Below are 19384 nucleotides of genomic sequence, written 5' to 3'. Positions count from 1 at the left end.
TCAGATCCTTAACCCACTGAGTGAGGCCAGGAATCGAACCTGCATCCTCGTGGATACTAGTCAGGCTCATTACTGCTGAGCCACAACAGGAACTCCTGAACCTCCATTTAATCACCCACAAAAGGGGAAGTCTTACCTCTTAGTTTTGTTGTTAGAACTAAACATTTAATCAGCCATTCAAGATATATTTGCTGAGTACCTCTTATGTGCCAGAAATTGTGGACAATATGGTGTGCAAAACAGAGAGGGAGCTTATACTCCAGTGGGGCGAGCATCAAAATAGGAGTCTAGAACATGAATGAGTGGGACAGGGAGGGGCGGGGGTGGGAGAGAACACAAACCTGCCTGATGACAATCTGTGGCCAAGGGGGTGGTGTGTGAAATCAGAATAAGCTTTGAACATGTGAAGAGGAAGGGAGGGGGCAGCATTCTGGGGGGAGAGACCCCTGTTATGAAGAGGGAGGGAGGGAAGGAAAGAGGGAGGGAGGTGGAAGAGCAGGTGGGACCCACCCTGTGTGCCTTTGTGGGACATAGAGTTTTGTCTTTATCTTAAGAGCAAAAGAAAACATGGATGCATTGCCTCCAGACAGCTGGGAGTTTGAAGCAAATTTGTTGTCACTGGTTTTGCGTTCAACTACAATGGTGTTTTGGCCAAGCTGAGAAAAGAAATTAAGAGAGAAGCAAACTGTGATAAGCTCAGGGCGTCTCACCTGTGTTGGAGCAATGCTAAGTCAAGGGTGGAGGCAGCAGTGAAGGAACAGGCCTATCAGCAGAAGCTGCTGGCCGGGAACCACAGACTTGCTTCCACGGTCTCCTCTGAGGGTCAGGGGCACCAGCCCCTGGCCTCTGTTCCATGGAGAGGAGTGGTCACTAACTGCAAAGCTGTGATGCATCAAGGTGCCAGACCTCCTGCACCCAAGACATCAACAGACTAAACCTCCTGGCAGGGGGTGGCCTCTGCCCCCAGGTAAGCGGAGTGGGACAGGGGAAAGATGGAGAGTTTCAAAGTCAAATAATCTGGGTTCAAAGCCCACATGACTTTGAGCAGATCTCTGAGCCCACCTTCTACCCTGTAAATCAAGGACAATACTTGCCTTGCAGGCTGTCTAAGGATCTGGGACGACATGTCCAGATGACATGCCTCCCATTCAGGAAGTGGGCCACAACTTTCACTTCTCTTCTCTCAACCTTCTCAGGGTTCTGAGTGACCAGTCTGAGCCACACATAACAAGACAGACCCAAGATGGCCCCAGGCCAGTGCAAATAAAATTCCCCTGGGAGAGGGATTTGGGGAGGTGTGCCGATCCCTTACAGAATGTGGTGAATGCCTTTCATAGCCTTTCCTGACAGCTGACTATGATCAAGGGGAAAAGGACAGAGAACTCAGCATCAATGGGGGGAGGTCATCTTTGGAGGCTTTGGGGTGCTGACCAAGGACAAGCAGCAAAGAACCCTGGCAGGACCTCCGAATCAAGAGTTAGTGGCAGTTTCCATTTTGCAACAAGACAGATGGACCTAGAGATTATCATACTGAGTAAACCACACAGCAAAAGACAAGTATTATATGATATCACTTATATGTGGAATCTAAAATATGATACAAATGATCAAATTACCAAAGACATTTTTCACAGAACCAGAACAAAATATTTTAAAGTTTGTTTGGAAACACAAAAGACCCAGAATAGCCAAAGCCATCCTGAGAAAGAAAAATGAAGCTGGAGGAATCAGGTGCCCCGACTTCAGACTATACTACAAAGCTACAGTCATCTAAACCATATGGTACCACACAAAGACAGAAATAGAGATCCATGGAACAGGATAGAAAGCCCAGAATTAAACCCATGCACCTATAGTCAACTAATCTGTGACAAAGGAGGCAAGAATATACAATGGAAAAAAGACACCCCCTTCAATAAGTGGTGCTGGGAAAACTGGACAGCTACATGGAAAAGAATGAAATTAGAACCCTTCCTAACACCATACACAAAAATAAACTCAAAATGGATTAAAGACCTAAATATAAGACTGGATACTATACAACTCTTAGAGAAAAACATAGGCCAAACACTCTCCAACATAAACCACAGCAATATCTTCTCAGAACCATCTCCTAGAGTAATGACGAGAAAAACAAAAATAAACAAATGGGACTTAATTAAACTAAAAAGTTTCTGCACAGCAAAGGAAACCCTAAACAAAACGAAAAGAGAACCCACAGAATGGGAGAAATATTTGCAAATGAATTGACTGATAAGGGATTAATCTCCAAAATTTATAAACACCTTCTGCAGCTCAATACCAAAACAAACAAACTCCATCAAAAAATGGGCAGAAGATCTAAACAGACAATTCCCCAAAGATGACATACAGTTGGCCAAGAAGCACATGGAAAGATATTCAACATCACTCATTATTAGAGAAATACAAATCAAAATTAGTATGAGGGACCACTTTATACCAGCCAGAATGGCCATCATCAAAAAGTCTACAAACAATAAATGCTGGCAAGAGTGTGGAGAAAAGGGAACCATCATACACTGTTGGTAGGAATGTAAACTGGTGCACCCACTGTGGAAAACAGTATGGCGATGCCTCGGAAAACTCAAAACAGAATTACCATTTGATCCAGCAATCCCACTCCTGGGCATCTATCCAGAGAAAACCATGACTTGAAAAGGTACATGTACTCCAGTGTTCATGGCAGCACTATATACAATGGCCACGACATGGAAACAACCTAAATGCTCATTGACAGAGGAGTGGATAAGGAAGATGTGGTACATATACTCAGTGGAATATTACTCAGCCATTAAAATGAATGAAATAACAGCATTTGCGGCAACATGGATGGACATAAAAATTATCATGCTAAGTGAAGTCAGTCAGACAGTGAGACTCCAACATCATATGCTATCACTTACATGTGGAATCTAAAAAAAAGGACACAATGAACTTCTTTGCAGAACAGATACTGACTCATAGACTTTGAAAAACTTATGGTTTCCAAATGAGATAGGTTGGAGGTGTGGGGATGCTCTGGGGGTTTGGGATGGAAACGCTATATAATTGGGTTGTGATGAACATTGTAAAACTATAAATGTAATAAATTCATTGAGCAATTAAAAAATAAAATACGATACAAATAAACTTATTTACAAAACAGAAGCAGTCTCACAGACATAAAAAAATAAACTTATGGTTACTAAAGGGAAAAGGGGGAAGGGATAAATTAGGAGTTTTGGATTAATAGATACACAATACAATACAAAATACATAAAGGACCTACTGTATAGCACAGGGAAATATATTCAGCATATACCTGAATCAGTTTGCTGTACGCCTGAAATTAACACAGTCTTTTTTCTTTTCATTTTTCTTTCTGTCTTTCTTTTTGTCTTTTTCAGGGCTGCACCTGTGGCATATGGAGGTTCCCAGGCTAGGGGCTGAATCCAAGCTGTTGGCCTACACCACAGCCATAGCAATGCCAGATCTGAGCTGCAACCATGACCTACAACGTGGCTCACAGCATTGCTGGATCCTTAACCTACTGAGCAGGGCCAGGGATTGAACCTGCATCCTCATGGATACTAGTTGGGTTGGTTACTGCTGAGCCACAATGGAACCTCCAACACGATGTCTTAGGTCAATTATAGTTCAATATGAATAAATAAATAAATAAAACCACCAACAAAAAAAGTTAGTGGCAGTTTCAAAACCTCAAGAAAAGGAGACCTGGAGCCCCAAGAACAACCTCCTGTGCAGTCACACAGTGGCAGCAGCCATGTCCTCAGAATGAGCACAGAAGGGCAAGTCGGGGGAAGGGAGCATAAACACAGGGCTCAAGACACTGCAAGAACCAAGTCCACTTTAAGGCTTACAGAGCCATTTATAGCTTCTGAAATGCAATGTAATATGTCTCTTTGCAATGTCATCTCGTTCCAGGCAAGTTCAATCCTTGGGACCATTACCAGGGTGAGAGTAGAAGGTGCAGACTTCCCCAGGCGATGTTAGCATGAAGTCTTCCTATGGGGGGTGGAGAGTAGGGTGGGCGAAGTTCTGGGAAGGGGAGACACAATCAAGACAGAGCCTTTATCTTGTGTGAATTCCCCCTCCTCTACCTGGCCATTGATGCTGCTCAGACAAGAATCCCGCAGCCTAATTTGTAGATCAAGCATGTTATTAGATGTGAGAATTAGAAGTGACAAGCACAATGCCATGACGCTAATCATCATTAAACCATCCTTGTCTATTATTTCTGATAAAATACAAGCTCACTAAGAACATACTTCATGATTGTGCCTAGTGATTTAAATTGAACGTGAGGAGGCCTGGGTTGTCCTTGATTTTTCACCATCAGAACCACGGTTGCAGACAAATATCATATATATATATATTTTTTTCTTCCGCTTTTTAGGGCCACACCCTCGACATATGGCGGTTCCCAGGGTAGGGCTCGAATCAGAGCTACAGCTCCCAGCCTACACCACAGCCACATCAATGCAGGTTCTGAGCTGTGTCTGTGATCTACACCACAGCTCACGGCAACACAGCCACCTCAATGCAGGTTCTGAGCTGTGTCTGTGATCTACACCACAGCTCACGGCAACGCTGGATCCTTTAACCCACTGAGCAAGGCCAGGGATCGAACCTGCATCCTAATGGATACATGTCGGGTTCGTTACCACTGAGCCATGATGGGAACTCCCAGAAATACCATATTCCTTTTTTTATTGTAGTATAGTTGATTTCTCAGATGTATAGAAAAGTCATTTAGTCTCAGGTGTACAACAAAGTGATTTAGCTACACACGCACATACACATACATGTATATGAAGATTCTTTTCAGATTCTTTTCCATTAAGGGGTATTATAACACATTGAAAATAAATATTCTTTCATTTTAAAAAGTAGTTGGGGTTACTGTTTTACTTTTTCACCATGATGTAGCATCTGGATCAGGAAGCCTACACTCTGGGGTCTCACCCTAACAACCAGACTCTCCTCTGCCCTGCCCCCTCTGTTACTGGCTGCCCCCTTCAGTGGCCCAGCTGGGGAGATCCCCAGCCTGGAGGGCCTCACCAAGAAAGGGATGAAGGCTCAGAGCTGCAAAGAGAGGTGAACACAGAGGGGACCTTCAGCTGGACCAGCTCCCTGATGGGTAGATGACTATTTGCTGCTAAGGACCTCCTGTCTCTATGGGGCAGGTGCCATGGACACTAGCTTACTTGGAAACACACTAGCTTACCTGAAGCTCACATCCGAGAAACTACAGCTGAAAGGAAGAAGAGGAGTCCTCTCTACTCGAGGCTCACCCCTGCTCCATCTGAGTGTCTGAGCATTTATGTGGCACCTACTTAAGCCTCCACAGCCCCAGCATGCTAGAATTCAACTCAACACTGCGTGTCCTCGACAGACAGCAGACAGGAGCCTACACCAATGGAGGTGGGACACTACCACTCAGGAATGAAAGGCATAGGAATCTGTACCACACAAGATGTCACCCTGTGGCCTTTTATTTCTGAAAGGCATTTCTGAAACGGCTCTGGGCAGAGAAACACATAAGCCAGTAGGCGTGATCGATGATGAGTTAAAATTGAATGATGCTGGTCAGCTGAGTTAGGTTTTCATTTCCTAAAATTCAAACCCCATCCTGTATTACTTTTAGGTAACTTGATCTGGGAGATTAGAAACTGCCCTTCAGCAGAAATGGCAACAGGACAAAGTCTGGCTGGTCTACAGGGAGAATGGGCCCTCTCTATGGCCTTTAGCCTCATGCCCCATGCCAGGTGGGGAGCTGTCATATGCAAAGGCAGATTCCTCTTCTCTCCAACCGTCTTGGGGAGTTACAGTGACAAGTTCAAGCGTAGGATGTTGCCTGAACACAATCACTCTCCTTCACAACATGGGCAAATTTCAGCACAGAGCCATCAGGTCAGCTCCTCATTGGCCAGCTCCTAGGCCCTCTGAGGAATGTGTCACAGGGGTCCCTAATCACTGCCAGCTTCTCAGGAGGGGCCCCAAAAGGTCAGGGATTTTGCATAAGGTCTCAAAGCTTACCAAGCAAGGAAAGAGTTTGACTAGAAATAAAGCTGAGTATGTTGATTTTTTTCTTGATGAAATTTTGAATGCAACAAGTATTCATGGCATGTTTTTCAGCATCTAGTTACACCATGCTCTGTACTTAATAGTGAACTCTTGAGAGAGAGAGAGATTGTCCCAAGGTCAAAAATAAAAGGATACAGAGAAGCACTTTTATATTATTATTAGAGGTGCACACAATATCAGAAATGACTTTCCTTGACCTTGTCCCACTGAAATAGACTCACAGGCTCTCACACATCCACACACATCTTGGCTTGAAGATCCTGCATATAATTTTAGAGAAGAAAACAGAAATCGACAGAATGTGGTTTTTAGGGAAGCAAATGCAATTCTGCATAAACATTGCCGAGGCCTTTGTAATACAATAAGCCCAGAGATATCCATCAGGGAGAAACATTTCCCTTGGAATTAAGGTATAAAAGCTTCATGATGATGATTACATTCCTGAGAACCTCAACAAATTTTAAGTCTCAAGACCCCTTTTAGTTTTGTTTGGTTTGGGCTCTTGTTAAGGTTTATTTTTTTTTTTTGAGCTACAGACAAATCTAATAACCACTTTTAGCATCATGGCATACTCCAGCTGCATCTAGGACCAAAGTTTTCCTGCTCTGTGAATACACCCTAGACTCAGGCCCAGGAGAGCATCTCTGAGTCAAGAACCTGCATGGAAAGCTACTAAGTGCAAACATGGCTTTTGAGGGCTCCCAGTGAAAAGGAAAGACGTCATAACAGCTTCTGCAAACATCAATTTTCTCAGCTGCAAAACTGGAATATTTGCTTCACATGGCCATACTTCATGGTGGTTGAGAGGTTAAAACAAACTAATGCAAACAAAAATGCTTCTTCAGTTAAGTAAGGTCTGGCTACATCTTTCTTAATTGACCCAGACTCCAGTTTTGGGTTCAGGTATTAAGACGCTGACAGCTAAAAATCAAACCAATGTACTAAAAATGGGATTAATTTACATAGGAAAGGAAAAGTACATCATGGGCAGGAGGGAGTGAAACGTGTCTAAAAGTGGTCCTTCCTGCAACTTCATTGTTTTATTGGGATTTCACACACACATTTGTATTCTTCATGTACTCAGACAATGTTTTAAAATCCAACTGCTTGAATATGAATATGCTGAAAAAATGTCCCGGAGACTAATACCCAAAGTAAACCACTCCTTTTTTTTTTTTTTTGGCTTTTTAGGGCTGCACCCGAAGCATATAGAAGTTCCCAGGCTAGGGGTCTAATTGGAGCTACTGCTGCTGGCCACAGCCACAGCCACACAGGATCCGAACCATGTCTGCAACCTACACCACAGCTCACAGCAATGCTGGATTCTTGATGCACCGAGCAAGGCCAAGGATTGAACCCGTAACCTCATGGTTACTAGTCGGATTCGTTTCCACTGTGCCGCAACGGGAACTCCAAATCATTTCTAAACCAAGGGGTGAATTTCAGATTGCATGAGGGGCAGAGAAACTGGTGGACAAAGTGGGTGACAGCAGAAAGTGCCCCAAACACCAGGCTTTTGCCAGGTATTCAAAGTCTAAACAATCAGTTGTAAAGTAATTTTTTTTTTTTTTTTTTTTGCTTCAAGAAACTGGGCAGGTTTTAAAAGCTGTTATTTATCTGAAAATTTCCATACTTGATTCAAGTCAAAATATTCCTGAAATGTTTCACACGATGAACTTGGTGATGCGTCTTCCACAATGCCGAGGGGTTAGACAGCTTGTCACTACATAAATAAACTCTCCTGAGGCATCCTTCAAAATGTGAAAGACTGTCAGCCTATAGGCCATTCCTCTGAGGCATTCTGACCCAAATGTACTTCTCTATCAAACTGGGCCTTAGAGAAACTTCAAGAAACAAAACCTGCCACATGGGTCACAGACTTCTTTCCTGGGCAGGTTCCTAGGATGGCCTTGAATAACATGGAAAAACAAGGCACGAGCTCGACTTTTCCATCTGTTTTGATTTCGGACAATAATAATCCCACGACTCCTGGAGATGTCCTCACATGACATCCTTCGAAATTAAATCAGCAAAATTCCCCACTTCTCCTTGGCATCCCCTTTCTGCCAACTGCGATTAAACAAATCTAGGAGTGTTCTATCTGCATTGACTGCGGAAGATCCCTTACGAATCCTCCTCTTTCTTAAAAAATGACGCCGATCAATCACAGCTGCCCCAGCTGGTTGAAAGAAGACGTTGCGCCACTCACCTCGCCTGCTGGCACACACAGCAGATCCACACCTTCTCGTGCTTCTGGTAGGAGCAGCAGCTCTTGCAGACATTGAACTTACAGTCCCCACAGCGTCGCTTGGTGTTGACGAGGAAGGTGAAGGGCGAGCAGCAGCGCATACAGCAGTGCTCCACAAAGTTCTGGTGCTTGGAGAGGATGCTACACTTGCTGCCTTCCTCATCCAGCTTCTGCTTCATCTCACTGGGGAGCCGGGTGGGGGAAGGGGGGAGGAGAAGAGAAACAGCAGCATGTCAGGTCGGTGGGCTCCCTCCCTAATGCACCCCAGGCTGGCCCTCCGGAGCGAAGAGCTGCCATGTCATCGGATCTTCCTGTAAATCCACACAGCTCAGAAAGACCAATGGCTTGACATAATAGGAACCCTAATGGTGGATGAATTCTGTGTTCTTCTATACGTCATATTTTCTATAAGAAAGCGCAAGACCTTCTTACTTATGTTTTAAACACTAGACTGAAACACAAGTTGTTATAAAACTAGGCACATTTTGGAGTTCCCGTTGTGGTGCAGCAGAAACGAATCTGATTAGGAACCATGAGGTTGTGGGTTTGATCCCTGGCCTCACTCAGTGGGTTAAGGATCCCGTGTTGGTCGTGAGCTGTGGTGTAGGTTGCAGACCTGGCTCAGATCTGGCATTACTGTGGCTGCGGATGGTGGCTACAGCTCCGATTAGACTCCTAGCCTGGGAACCTCTATATACCATGGGTGAGACCCTAAAAAGACAAAAGATAAAAGACAAAACAAAAACAAAAACAAAACAAAACCAGGCACATTTCAAAACACCCTTTAGCTTAATTATTGCCTTTTTAAAGGAGCAGAAGATCATTTGTGTTAAAACATTAATCCTCACAACAGCTCTGCTGGGAATATGATAAATGTAATCCTGGCCCTTAATATCCCTGGAAACTGAAGCACCAGGGATATTTAAAAGCTTTTAATCAATGTAAGTCAATGAAGATTTTCTGGGTGATGGGCTAATCCTAAACACTGTGATTTCAGAGGTGGATAAAAGTTAACCCCCTTCTCCCAAAGAGCTCATGGACATTCAGGACACACTAGTCATATTAACATGACGTTGTACACAGCTCTCTCTCCACTCTGAGAAGGCAGGGAGAAACTCTGAGAGGCAAGGGTCTTCCCCAAACACAATGAATTATGCAGGATACAGCCAACTAGAAGTAACCAAGTTACTCCGCCCTGGCAAGTTCGAATTGTTTGTTCTTCTTCCAAAATGGACACCCGCAAAGAGTAACAAAAAGCTCCTTTTTTATGTACCCATTTTGTGATTGTGCAATTCATCCCAGATAAATCTGTGATGTATATGGCAAATATTTTCTTTCATTTTTGCACTTGTCTTTTCAACTTCACTTAGGTTGTCTTTCATCATTTAGAAGCATTTAATTTTTAATTGTTCTTCCATGGCTTCTGAGTTTTAAATCTTGCTTATTATTCCTCTCAGCCCCTGCCAACCACTAATCAACTTTCCATTTCTACAAATTTGCCTATTCTGGATGTTCAATATGAGTGGAATCATACCATATGTGACCTTTTTTTTTTTTTTTTTTTTTGTATTTTCAGGGCCCCACCCGTGGTTTGTGGAGGTTCCCAGGATAGGGGCTGAATTGGAGCTACAGCTACCGGCCTATACCACAGCCATAGCAATCCTGGATCTGAGACATGTCTGCAACCTACACCACAGCTCACAGCAATGCTGAATCTTTAACCCACTGAGCAAGGCAGGGATCAAACCTGCATCCTCATGGATGCTAGTCAGATTCATTTCCACTGATCCACAACAGGAACTCCTGGAATCAGACCATATGTGGCCTTTTGTGTCTGGCTTCTTTCTTTGCATGTGTTCAGGGTTCATCCATGTTGAAACATGTATCAGAATTTCATTCTTTTTTTACTGCCAAGTAATATTCCATTTACAGATATACCATATTTTATTTATCCATTCATCAACTGATGGACATCTGGGTTGTTCCTACTTTTTGGCTGTTTTGGATAATGCTGCTATCAACATTCGTGCGAGTTTTCATATGGACATATTTTTTCAATCCCAGAAGTGGAATTACTATATCATGTGGTAAAACCTTTACCATCCTATGTTTAAACTTTTAAGAAACTACGAGACTATTTTCCAGATGGCTGGGACATCTCACATCTCATCTGCCATATTGAGAGTTCTGATTTTTCTATATCCTTACCAATACTTGTTATTGTCTGCCTTTTTTGTTATAAACATCCTAGGGGGTTGAAGTGGTATCTAATTGTGCATTTCCCTAGTGATGAATAATAAACATTTTTCCATGTACTTACTGGTCATTTGTACATATCCTTTGGAGAAAAGTCTATTCAAATCTCCTACTCATTTTAAAGTTAGAATATTTGTCTTTTTCATTGCTGTGTTATAAAAGTTCTTTATGTATTCTGGATACAAGTCCCTTATCAGATAAATGATTTGCAAATATTTTCTCTTTCCTATAGTCACCCTTATATTTTAGTAGTATTTGTAGGTATTTTTAGTACAAAGAAGGGCTGCACTAGCTCACCCTAGCCTGCTACTAGAACTGTACAGTTTTATAATCTAGTTTTTCACTTAACAACAACACATCATAAACATCTTCCCATGACACTTTAAAGAGTGTTTGCAGGTCTAGCTTTTAGGTGCCTAAGCTGGCTTATACTACTGTCAACATATGCACAGGGCTTACTGTTCTGCAGTGCAGTGCCAGATGATTGTTGCTTGGGTGTTGGATGGGGAGACCACATCAGGCCAGCTGATAAATCTACAGGGTAAAATATCCTATACATATATTTGGCTGAATTGAATATTTACAGGGAAACAGGACAGAGGTTTTTTTCCCTTAAGGCATGAGAATGTTGTTATCCAGTCCCTCAGATTTAGAACAGATGAGCTGAGTTTTCAATAGCTCTGACATCTATAAACAATATAAGAACAGCCTCAGCAGTTGATCTTCTTCTATTGATATTTCAAAGACACTAAATTAAATGGGATAAAACACCCAGGAAGGAAGGTCTTTGGAGATCAAAAAAGCTCTGTGAACTCAATCCACGAGTTCACTTAAGCTTTAGGAGTTTTGTTTCCTGATACACAGGACTGCAAACTCCAATGGTGTTTAAAAACTCACTGAGAGGCTAATAATAAAACCATACCTACCTCTCCAGATTTTGTTCCAAGCAAATAGGATGTTTTGAAGCACAGGCTTCTCAACCATCTCTTCTCAGATTCTACTGCCCTCATGGAAGAAGTCACTGAAGAGGACTATATAGAATAGCCCAAGTGGCTGACTACAGAATCAACTAATAAGTGTGCAAGACCAGGGACTTGCACTGAAATGTCCTGGAAAGGACCAGGGACCCGAATCATCAACCGTATGCGAAAGAGTTATGGGTTCAGAGGCAGAGGTTAGGGTGCACATCAGAGCTCAGTCACTTCCCAAAGAGCCCTTCAATCTTTCTGAGCCTCTACTTACTGAGTGGCAACAGTAATTCCTACCTCAGAGTTGCCAGAGATTTTAAATGAGCAAAACAATCATAAGCAAATACTACATATTCATTTGGATTAGCAAGAAATCCAATGGTCTTAGAATCCATAACATTAGATCACACTTGTTTCTGTGTCAAGAAGGCTTTATGATAGTAACCGGCAAGAAGGCCCAATAGTGATTTGTTGCTTAAGCATTGGATAATAGTGGATGTGAAGTGGTGACTCACTGTGGTTTTGATTTCCATTTCCCAAATGACTAATGATGTTAAACACGTTTATCCTGGTCTTCAGCAATGTCACCTAACATCTGGTTTAGCTTCTTCTTGATACATCACTCTTGCAATGGACATCTGCAAAGCTTATGAACAGTTCACGCTTTCTGAGTCTGCTGCCATGCCAATTCTGATTCTCACCAGGTGTTGAGAATGCAGGCAGGCTCAGCAGGGCTAGGGTGTCCCAAGTTAGCGGCATTCACCATGGGTGTAGCAGGGAGAAGTGATGGCATATATGTCACTTGTTGGTATACAGGAGACAATAATTCTAGACCATAGCCATGAGCCACCACTTCAGGGTCACAGGCACTATTGTCTAGTTTGTCAATTATTCACTCAATTCACACTCACTGAGTACCTACTATTCCAGGCACTAGGAATGAAAAGAAAATGACATAGTCCCTCTCCTTCATGACGCATATATTAAAGTAGAGATTCAGGAGTTCCCATCATGGTTCAGTGGTTAACGAATCTGACTAGGAAGCATGAGGTTGCAGGTTTGATCCCTGGGCTTGCTCAGTGGGTTAAGGATCCAGCATTGCCATGAGCTGTGGTGTAGGTCACAGACACGGCTCAGATCTGGCGTTGCTGTGGCTCTGGCATAAGCCGGCAGCTACAGCTCTGATTAGACCCCTAGCCTGGGAACCTCCATATACCACAGGTGTGGCCCTAGAAAAAGACAAAAATTAAGACAAAAAAAAAGTAGGGATTCAAATGATTAGAAACTAAATAAAATAAATGGTTATGAGTTGTAAGGTATTCTATTACAGAATAAGCAGGGCACTTTGAGAATGACATGGCAACCTACTTTAGACTGGGTGGTGACAGAAGTCTTGTCCAGGGAGGTGGCATTTAAGACTATGGGTTGAGAAGGGGCTATCCCAACAGAAAAAAAAAAAAAAAACCCACAGTGTAACAGGCAGAGCAAAAGAGCTTAATGTTAGGGAAGGGGAAGGGAAGACAAGACACAGGCCCTGGAAAGGAGTTTGGATTTTATGCCACTGAGCAATGGGAAGTAATTGAGGGTGGAGAATAGGAAGAGAGCAGGATCCAATTTTCATTGATCCTGTAATGAAACTGTAATGTAACTGCTGTTACATTAAGACTGACTTCCAGAGAGCCATGTGTGGAAGCCTAGGGAGCAGTGCAGTAACCTAGGTGGATGACTGAGGCTTGGACAGGGTGGGGACAGAGGAGATGGAGAGGAGTGGACAGATGCTGACAGATCTGATTTAGGGGTGAAGGGAAAGAATGAGCCAAGAACCATTCCCAGGTTCCTGGCTTGTGTGGAGAGTGAAGCCGTCTGTGGAGCAAGCTAAGACTGTGATAAAAGCATATTTTAGTGAAATCTGTGAGGCATCTAAAGGGATTTGCTACATGGGCTACAGACAGGTATTCGAGCATCTCAGAGGAGGGATCTGGGGCAGCTGTGTAAGTTTGGGTATCATCTTCAGACTCAGCTTCATAAATATGGTGAGAGGGGGCAGCGAGGGGGAAAGAAGAGGGCCTAGAAACAAGCCAGGGAAACCCCAAACATCTAAACTCAGGCCAAAAAGTTGAAGACGTGAAGCCAGACAAAGAAACAGAGAAAGACACCAAAGAAAGATGTTTTAGAATGAGAATGGCCGGCCGTGTCAGACTCGAGAGCAGCGAAAATTCCACTGGATTTGGCAACACGGAGGTCACGAGTGCCCCCAACAAAAGCCATTTCACTCTGGGGAGGGGGACAGGATCCACTGCTGTAGACTACAGAGTGAACGGGAGGGGACGTAGTGGATTGATCATGGAATACCTCTACCAGGAATGTTACAGATGCTTTTAAGAGCAAGGCTCCAGAGGGTGAAGCCAATTGGTAGGATAATAACAGTCATGATAATTTAAAAGTATGTTTTCCCTTTTTTTTTGGTCCTCAGCATATGAAAGTTCCCAGGCCTGGGATTGAAACCATGCCACAGCTGCAACCTGAGCCACAGCAGTGACAACACCAGATCCTTAACTCACCGCACTACCATAGCAGTGACCTGAGCCACAGCAGTGACAATGCTGGATCTTTAACCCACCGAGCCACTAGGGAACCCCTGTTTTGATGGAACCCTGACTGGCACATTTTCAGAGAGTCGAATCACTCACCGCCATGGTCAGGATTTTTTAAAGTCCCCATTCCATATGACCTTATTGACCCCTGCATTCTCAACCTCTCATTCTTTGGCAAGAATGAGCATCATGTTGCCTCCTCCACAACCCACTCCCCTATGCATAGCCCGATATTTTCTTGTGTTTACTCTGATGAAGACCACATTATGCTTAGTGAAAGGAAAACTGTCTCCTAAAGCTTTATTAATCATCAGAAGGAAAATGCAGCAAATTTCATAAAAACCATGAATCATTTTTGAACCCTATTACAGCCTATGGAAATTGGCTTTTACACATTACACATCATTTTTAAAAAGGAGAAACAAGATCTAGTATATAAGATATATACTAGTATATGAGTACAGTTGCTATAGTCCCCTCTCCCAGATATCAACTGTTAGAAATAAGCCTCTTCCTTGCTTTTTCATGCTCGCCATATTCCAGGGCTGCCATGGCCATTAGGTTTCATTTCATTTTTTAAAATTTTGTTTTATTTCTGCTTTTTAGGGCCACACCTGCAACACATGGAGATTCCCAGGCTAGGCGTCAAATCAGAGCTATAGCTGCCGGCCTGCGCCACAGCCACAGCAACACCAGATCCAAGCCATACCTGTGACCTATACCACAGCTCATGGCAATGCCACTGAGTGGGTCCAGGGATCGAACCTGCATCCTCATGGGTACTAGTTGGGTTCATTAACTGCTAAACCATGACGGGAACTCATTTCATTTTGAACACACTTAACTATTATTTATAAAGTTGTAAGAAAAAGCAAGATCACATTGAAACATGTTATTGAGACACAGCAGGACTCTAAGGTCCTTCCCTCCATGTCTTCTGCTTGCTTGCCTTTTGTCCTGGAAAAATTCCAGCCAAAGGATAACTTTAATTAGAGAGGTGAGAAAATGCAGAAGCAAAGACAAGCAGTCCAACAAGACTAAATTATAACAGTTTAATCATTAAGAAAAGTCAAGAATCTTTAGTTCCTCCTCAAGAGCTATAGATAATATTCTGAGCCATATCCTTCAGGCTGTTCTGTAGAGAAACCTTCACCAGGTGCATGAAGTTAACTATATGATGACCAGGCTGTAGCCATGGCAGAAGCTGCTGCAATTCTGAGACCTGGCCTCAAAGAAACGGGGAAAAAACTGTTCCTGGAACTGAAGATTAGCTGTATTTGAAACAATCAAGATGAGGCTGATCAGACCATCACATGACCAATTTCAAGATGACTGTCAGAACTGACTGATGTTTCTTACATGTAGCTATTCCGCCTATAAAATTCTTGCACAATGATTGTTGGTGGTGGGAGTCAGCCTTTGGATATTAGTCTGTTCCCCACCCCACCCCCAGCCCCACTCCCTGGTTGCCAGCCTCAAAAATAAAATTTCCTTTCCACCAACTTTGACTCTTTAGTGGCTTCAGAGTGGCAAGCAGCTGGACCCATTTTTGGTTGTTTAGGCATGCACGTGGGGCTCCGCGCTATCGAGATCTGCCCCCCGCCCCTCCCCGCCCCAGCCCAGGTTTTCCGAGTAGAGCCGCAGAGCGGCAGCCATGACTGTGCTGGGATGGCCACATAGGGGGATTTTGGGGGCGTTCCTTACAGCTGCCAAAACCTTTTGTTTGGGGAATCTGCTCTGTTTCACCCCTGCTCAGAACTGATTGTCAACTTCTGCTTTCCCTCCATGGAACAGAAAGATGCATCTGGACCAGCTGATGAGCCCCAAGACGGAGTAAGTACCTCGGTGTGCACGCCGCCAACTTTGCTTTTGAGCATGAAGTGCTATCTGGGCCTTTTTGCCAGTTGGTTCAGAAATGTGTCTGCTGTCGAGGTCTGTTTGTGAGCACGAGGCGCTGTTTGGGCCTTTTGCCAATTGGTTCTGAGGTGTGTCTGCCGTGCAGGACGGTGTGTACTAGGGACTGTTTCTTTGGGATTCCCTATTGGTCATCTTTGTGGAGGATTTGTGGCAGTTCGGTCTTCTGGTGAGTGGGTATTCCATTTGTGTGATTGGTATTCTTGTTGCCTTTTATAAAATGGGAAATTTAGGTTCAGTTCTTAAGAAAAATTTTAGCTATGAACCTATGTCTAAGAAAAAGATATATTTTTTTAATACTGTGTGGCTAACAGTACTCTTCAGACTCCAGAGAGAATTGGTTAAGATGAAACTCTTTTGAAAGTCCAAAACTGGTTCTTTTTGCATATGAAGTTAGAAAGCTGGCTTGATAAAATACTGCTTTCAGAATTCTGACCCTGAGAGAGCAAAAATATGCCTAGGAAAAAGCTTGAAGTTAGCTCTTAATCCCACTTTGCTTGAGGCTTCAGCCTTGGGTTAATTATTAGAATGCCAATGAATGTTTGGGTTCATTAAACACATACATCTTGTACCACATTAAAGAGAAATTGTGCTATGGAGAAAAATGTATGTTTTCTGAGGTTATGTTCTTAAGACTGTCAAACAGAAAATGCTGACATAACAAATAGTTCAATTAAATAGTTCAATTAATAGTTCAGCAGTTCTTAGTTTTGTTAAAGTCTTTTGAAGGTTAAAAATTATAATAAGTGAAATAACAAGGGAGGCATTTCAGTTGTAAAACAAATAGGGTATGTGTCGTTGGTGAAACAAGGTATGAAAAATGAAAATATTTTTGTTGAGGGATAAAGGAAGAATAATTTTGTCCCAAAGGTGGTTGTTCCTGTATGGGAAAACAAATAAGGGACAAATTAATATGGATACAGAGAGTGATAACGGTTTGTACAAAAAAAACCCAGGAACTTCGAGGAAGGAGTTTTGTTGAGATTAAGATTAGATCGAATTTGGAGTTCCCATACTGGCTCAGTGGTTAACGAATCTGACTAGGAACCATGAGATTGTGGGTTCGATCCCTGGCCTTGCTCAGTGGGTTAAGGATCTGGCATTGCCATGAGCTGTGGTGTAGGTTGCAGACATGGCTGTGGCATAGGTCGGCAGCTGTAGCTTCGATTAGACCCCTAGCCCGGGAACTTCCATATGCCACAGGAGCAGCCCTAGAAAAGGCAAAAAAAGACCAAAAAAAAAAGATTAGATCAAATTTAATTAGGTAAGTAAATTTTGTTTACTAATAGTAAACTGACACAAAACTGCGTTTGGTTTTCTCTCTGTTAAGAGAACAAAGTTTTTCTAAGCTAATTAGTATTGTTTGGTATGTTCAAATACATGGAAAACACTGTCAAATGATAATGATAAACACTTGTAGCTTATACTGTATGATAAATATCATTAACATAAGTGTTCTAGAAGTTATATGAAGAACACTGTCTAGTGAGGTTGTCACCAAATCTAACTATTTATGATGTGTCACTGCTGGCTTTAAGTCTACTGCTTGAAGCACATGTACAATATTTGTGTGACAGTTGGGTATAATTGATAAAATGTATGCCTTATATAATTTTTATCCATCAGCATACCTCTGTTCTTGTTTGATATGTCTGATTAGTTTTCCCCAACGTGAAAAGTAGGCCAGTATATAAGCAAAAAGTAGGCCTAGAACCAAGGGACATGAATGGACCTGGAGCAGGCAACTGAGCCACTCTGAGAATGCTGGAAAAAATGTTTATCAGTGCTTTCTATGGAAAGATTTGCAATTAAAAGGAAATTATGAGAGAAGTTTTCACATATTGATGTATAAGGAAGTCATTCTGGCTTATACATGATTAATTTGAACTTTGGGCTAACCCAGACAGCCTGTTTGTGGCCCTATTAAACACACACTACATCTGCTTTAACCATGAAGGAAAAAAACCACATTCAGCAAATAATACAAAGATGAATCTAGAAGTCTACAAATTACAAATGCTGGAGAGGGTGTGGAGAAAAGGGAACCCGCTCCACACTCCTACACTCGCCTACACTGGTGGGAATGTAAATTGTGCCACTATAGTATGGAGGTTCCTTGGAAAACTTTCCAAAGAAGGCAGACAGATGGTCAAAAAACACATGAAAAGATATACAACATCACTAATTATTAGAAAAATGCAAACCAAAACTACCATGAGGTACCACCTCACACTGGTTAGAAAGGCATCATTAAAGAATCTTGGAGTTCTCATAGTGGCTCAGGCGGAAAAGAATCTGACTAGTATCCATGAGGATGCAGGCTTGATCCCTGACCTCGCTCAGTGGGTTAAGAATCTGGTGTTGCCATTAGCTCTGGTGTAGGCCACAGACACAGCTCGGATCTGGCATTGTTGTGGCTGTGGTGTAGGCCAGCAGCTAGAGCTCCGACCCCTAGCCTGGGAACCTTCATATGCCATGGGTGCGGCCCTAAAAAGACAAATAAATAAATAAAATAAAACTTACTCCTTTAAAAAAACTCTCTAACAAATGCTGGAGAGGATGTGGAAAAAAGGGAACCCTCCTACACTGTTGGTGGTGATGTAGATTGGTGCAGTGACTATGGAAAACAGTATGGAGGTTCCTTAGAAAACTAAAAATAGAATTACCATTGATACAGCAATCCCACTCCTGGGCATATATCCAGACAAAACTTTTATTCAAAAAGATACATGCATCCCTATATTCATTGCAGCACTACTCACAATAGCCAAGACATGGAAACAACCTAAATGTCCATTGATAGATGAATGGATTAAGAAGATGTGGTACAGGGAGTCCCTGTCATGGCTTAGCAGAAACGAATCTGACTAGGGTCCATGAGAATGCAGGTTCAATCCCTGGCCTCGCTCAGTGGGTTAAGGATCCAGTGTTGCCATGAGCTATGGTGTAGGTTGCAGATGGGGCTTTGATCCCGAGGTGCTGTGGCTGTGGTGTAGGCCAGCAGCTACAGCTCCAATTCGACCCCTGGCCTGGGAACCTCCATATGCTGTGGATATAGCCCTAAAAGAAGAAAAGAAGATGTGGTACATATTCACAATGGAATTACTACTCAGCCATAAAAAAGAACAAAATAATGCCATTTGCAGCAACATGGATGGAACTAGAGATTCTCATACTAAGTGAAGTCAGAAAGAGAGACACATACCATATGATATCACTTAAATGCAAAATCTAAAATATGACACAAATGGACCTATCTACAAAACAAAAACAGACTCACAGACAGATAACTTCAA

At 42.7% G+C, this 19384-nt stretch overlaps 1 protein-coding gene across 2 annotated transcripts in view; it reads right to left on the bottom strand.

Moving 5' to 3' along the window:
• MYRIP (myosin VIIA and Rab interacting protein) overlaps positions 1-19384 on the bottom strand; it is a 208961-nt gene that overhangs the window by 96340 nt on the left and 93237 nt on the right. The window contains exon 3 of one of the 2 annotated variants that reach the window (XM_047770482.1): positions 8318-8539. In XM_047770482.1, coding sequence (XP_047626438.1) covers positions 8318-8539 — 222 coding nt within the window. Of the gene's footprint in view, positions 1-8317; positions 8540-19384 lie in introns of those variants that run through there. The other variant, XM_047770486.1, reaches the window with a different exon arrangement.

This window comes from Phacochoerus africanus, chromosome 1 (genome assembly GCF_016906955.1).
Source record: "Phacochoerus africanus isolate WHEZ1 chromosome 1, ROS_Pafr_v1, whole genome shotgun sequence".
NCBI classification, from domain to species: Eukaryota; Metazoa; Chordata; class Mammalia; order Artiodactyla; family Suidae; genus Phacochoerus; species Phacochoerus africanus.
Note: the sequence above shows the minus strand (reverse complement) of the source record. Positions and strands in the feature narration are given on the sequence as shown.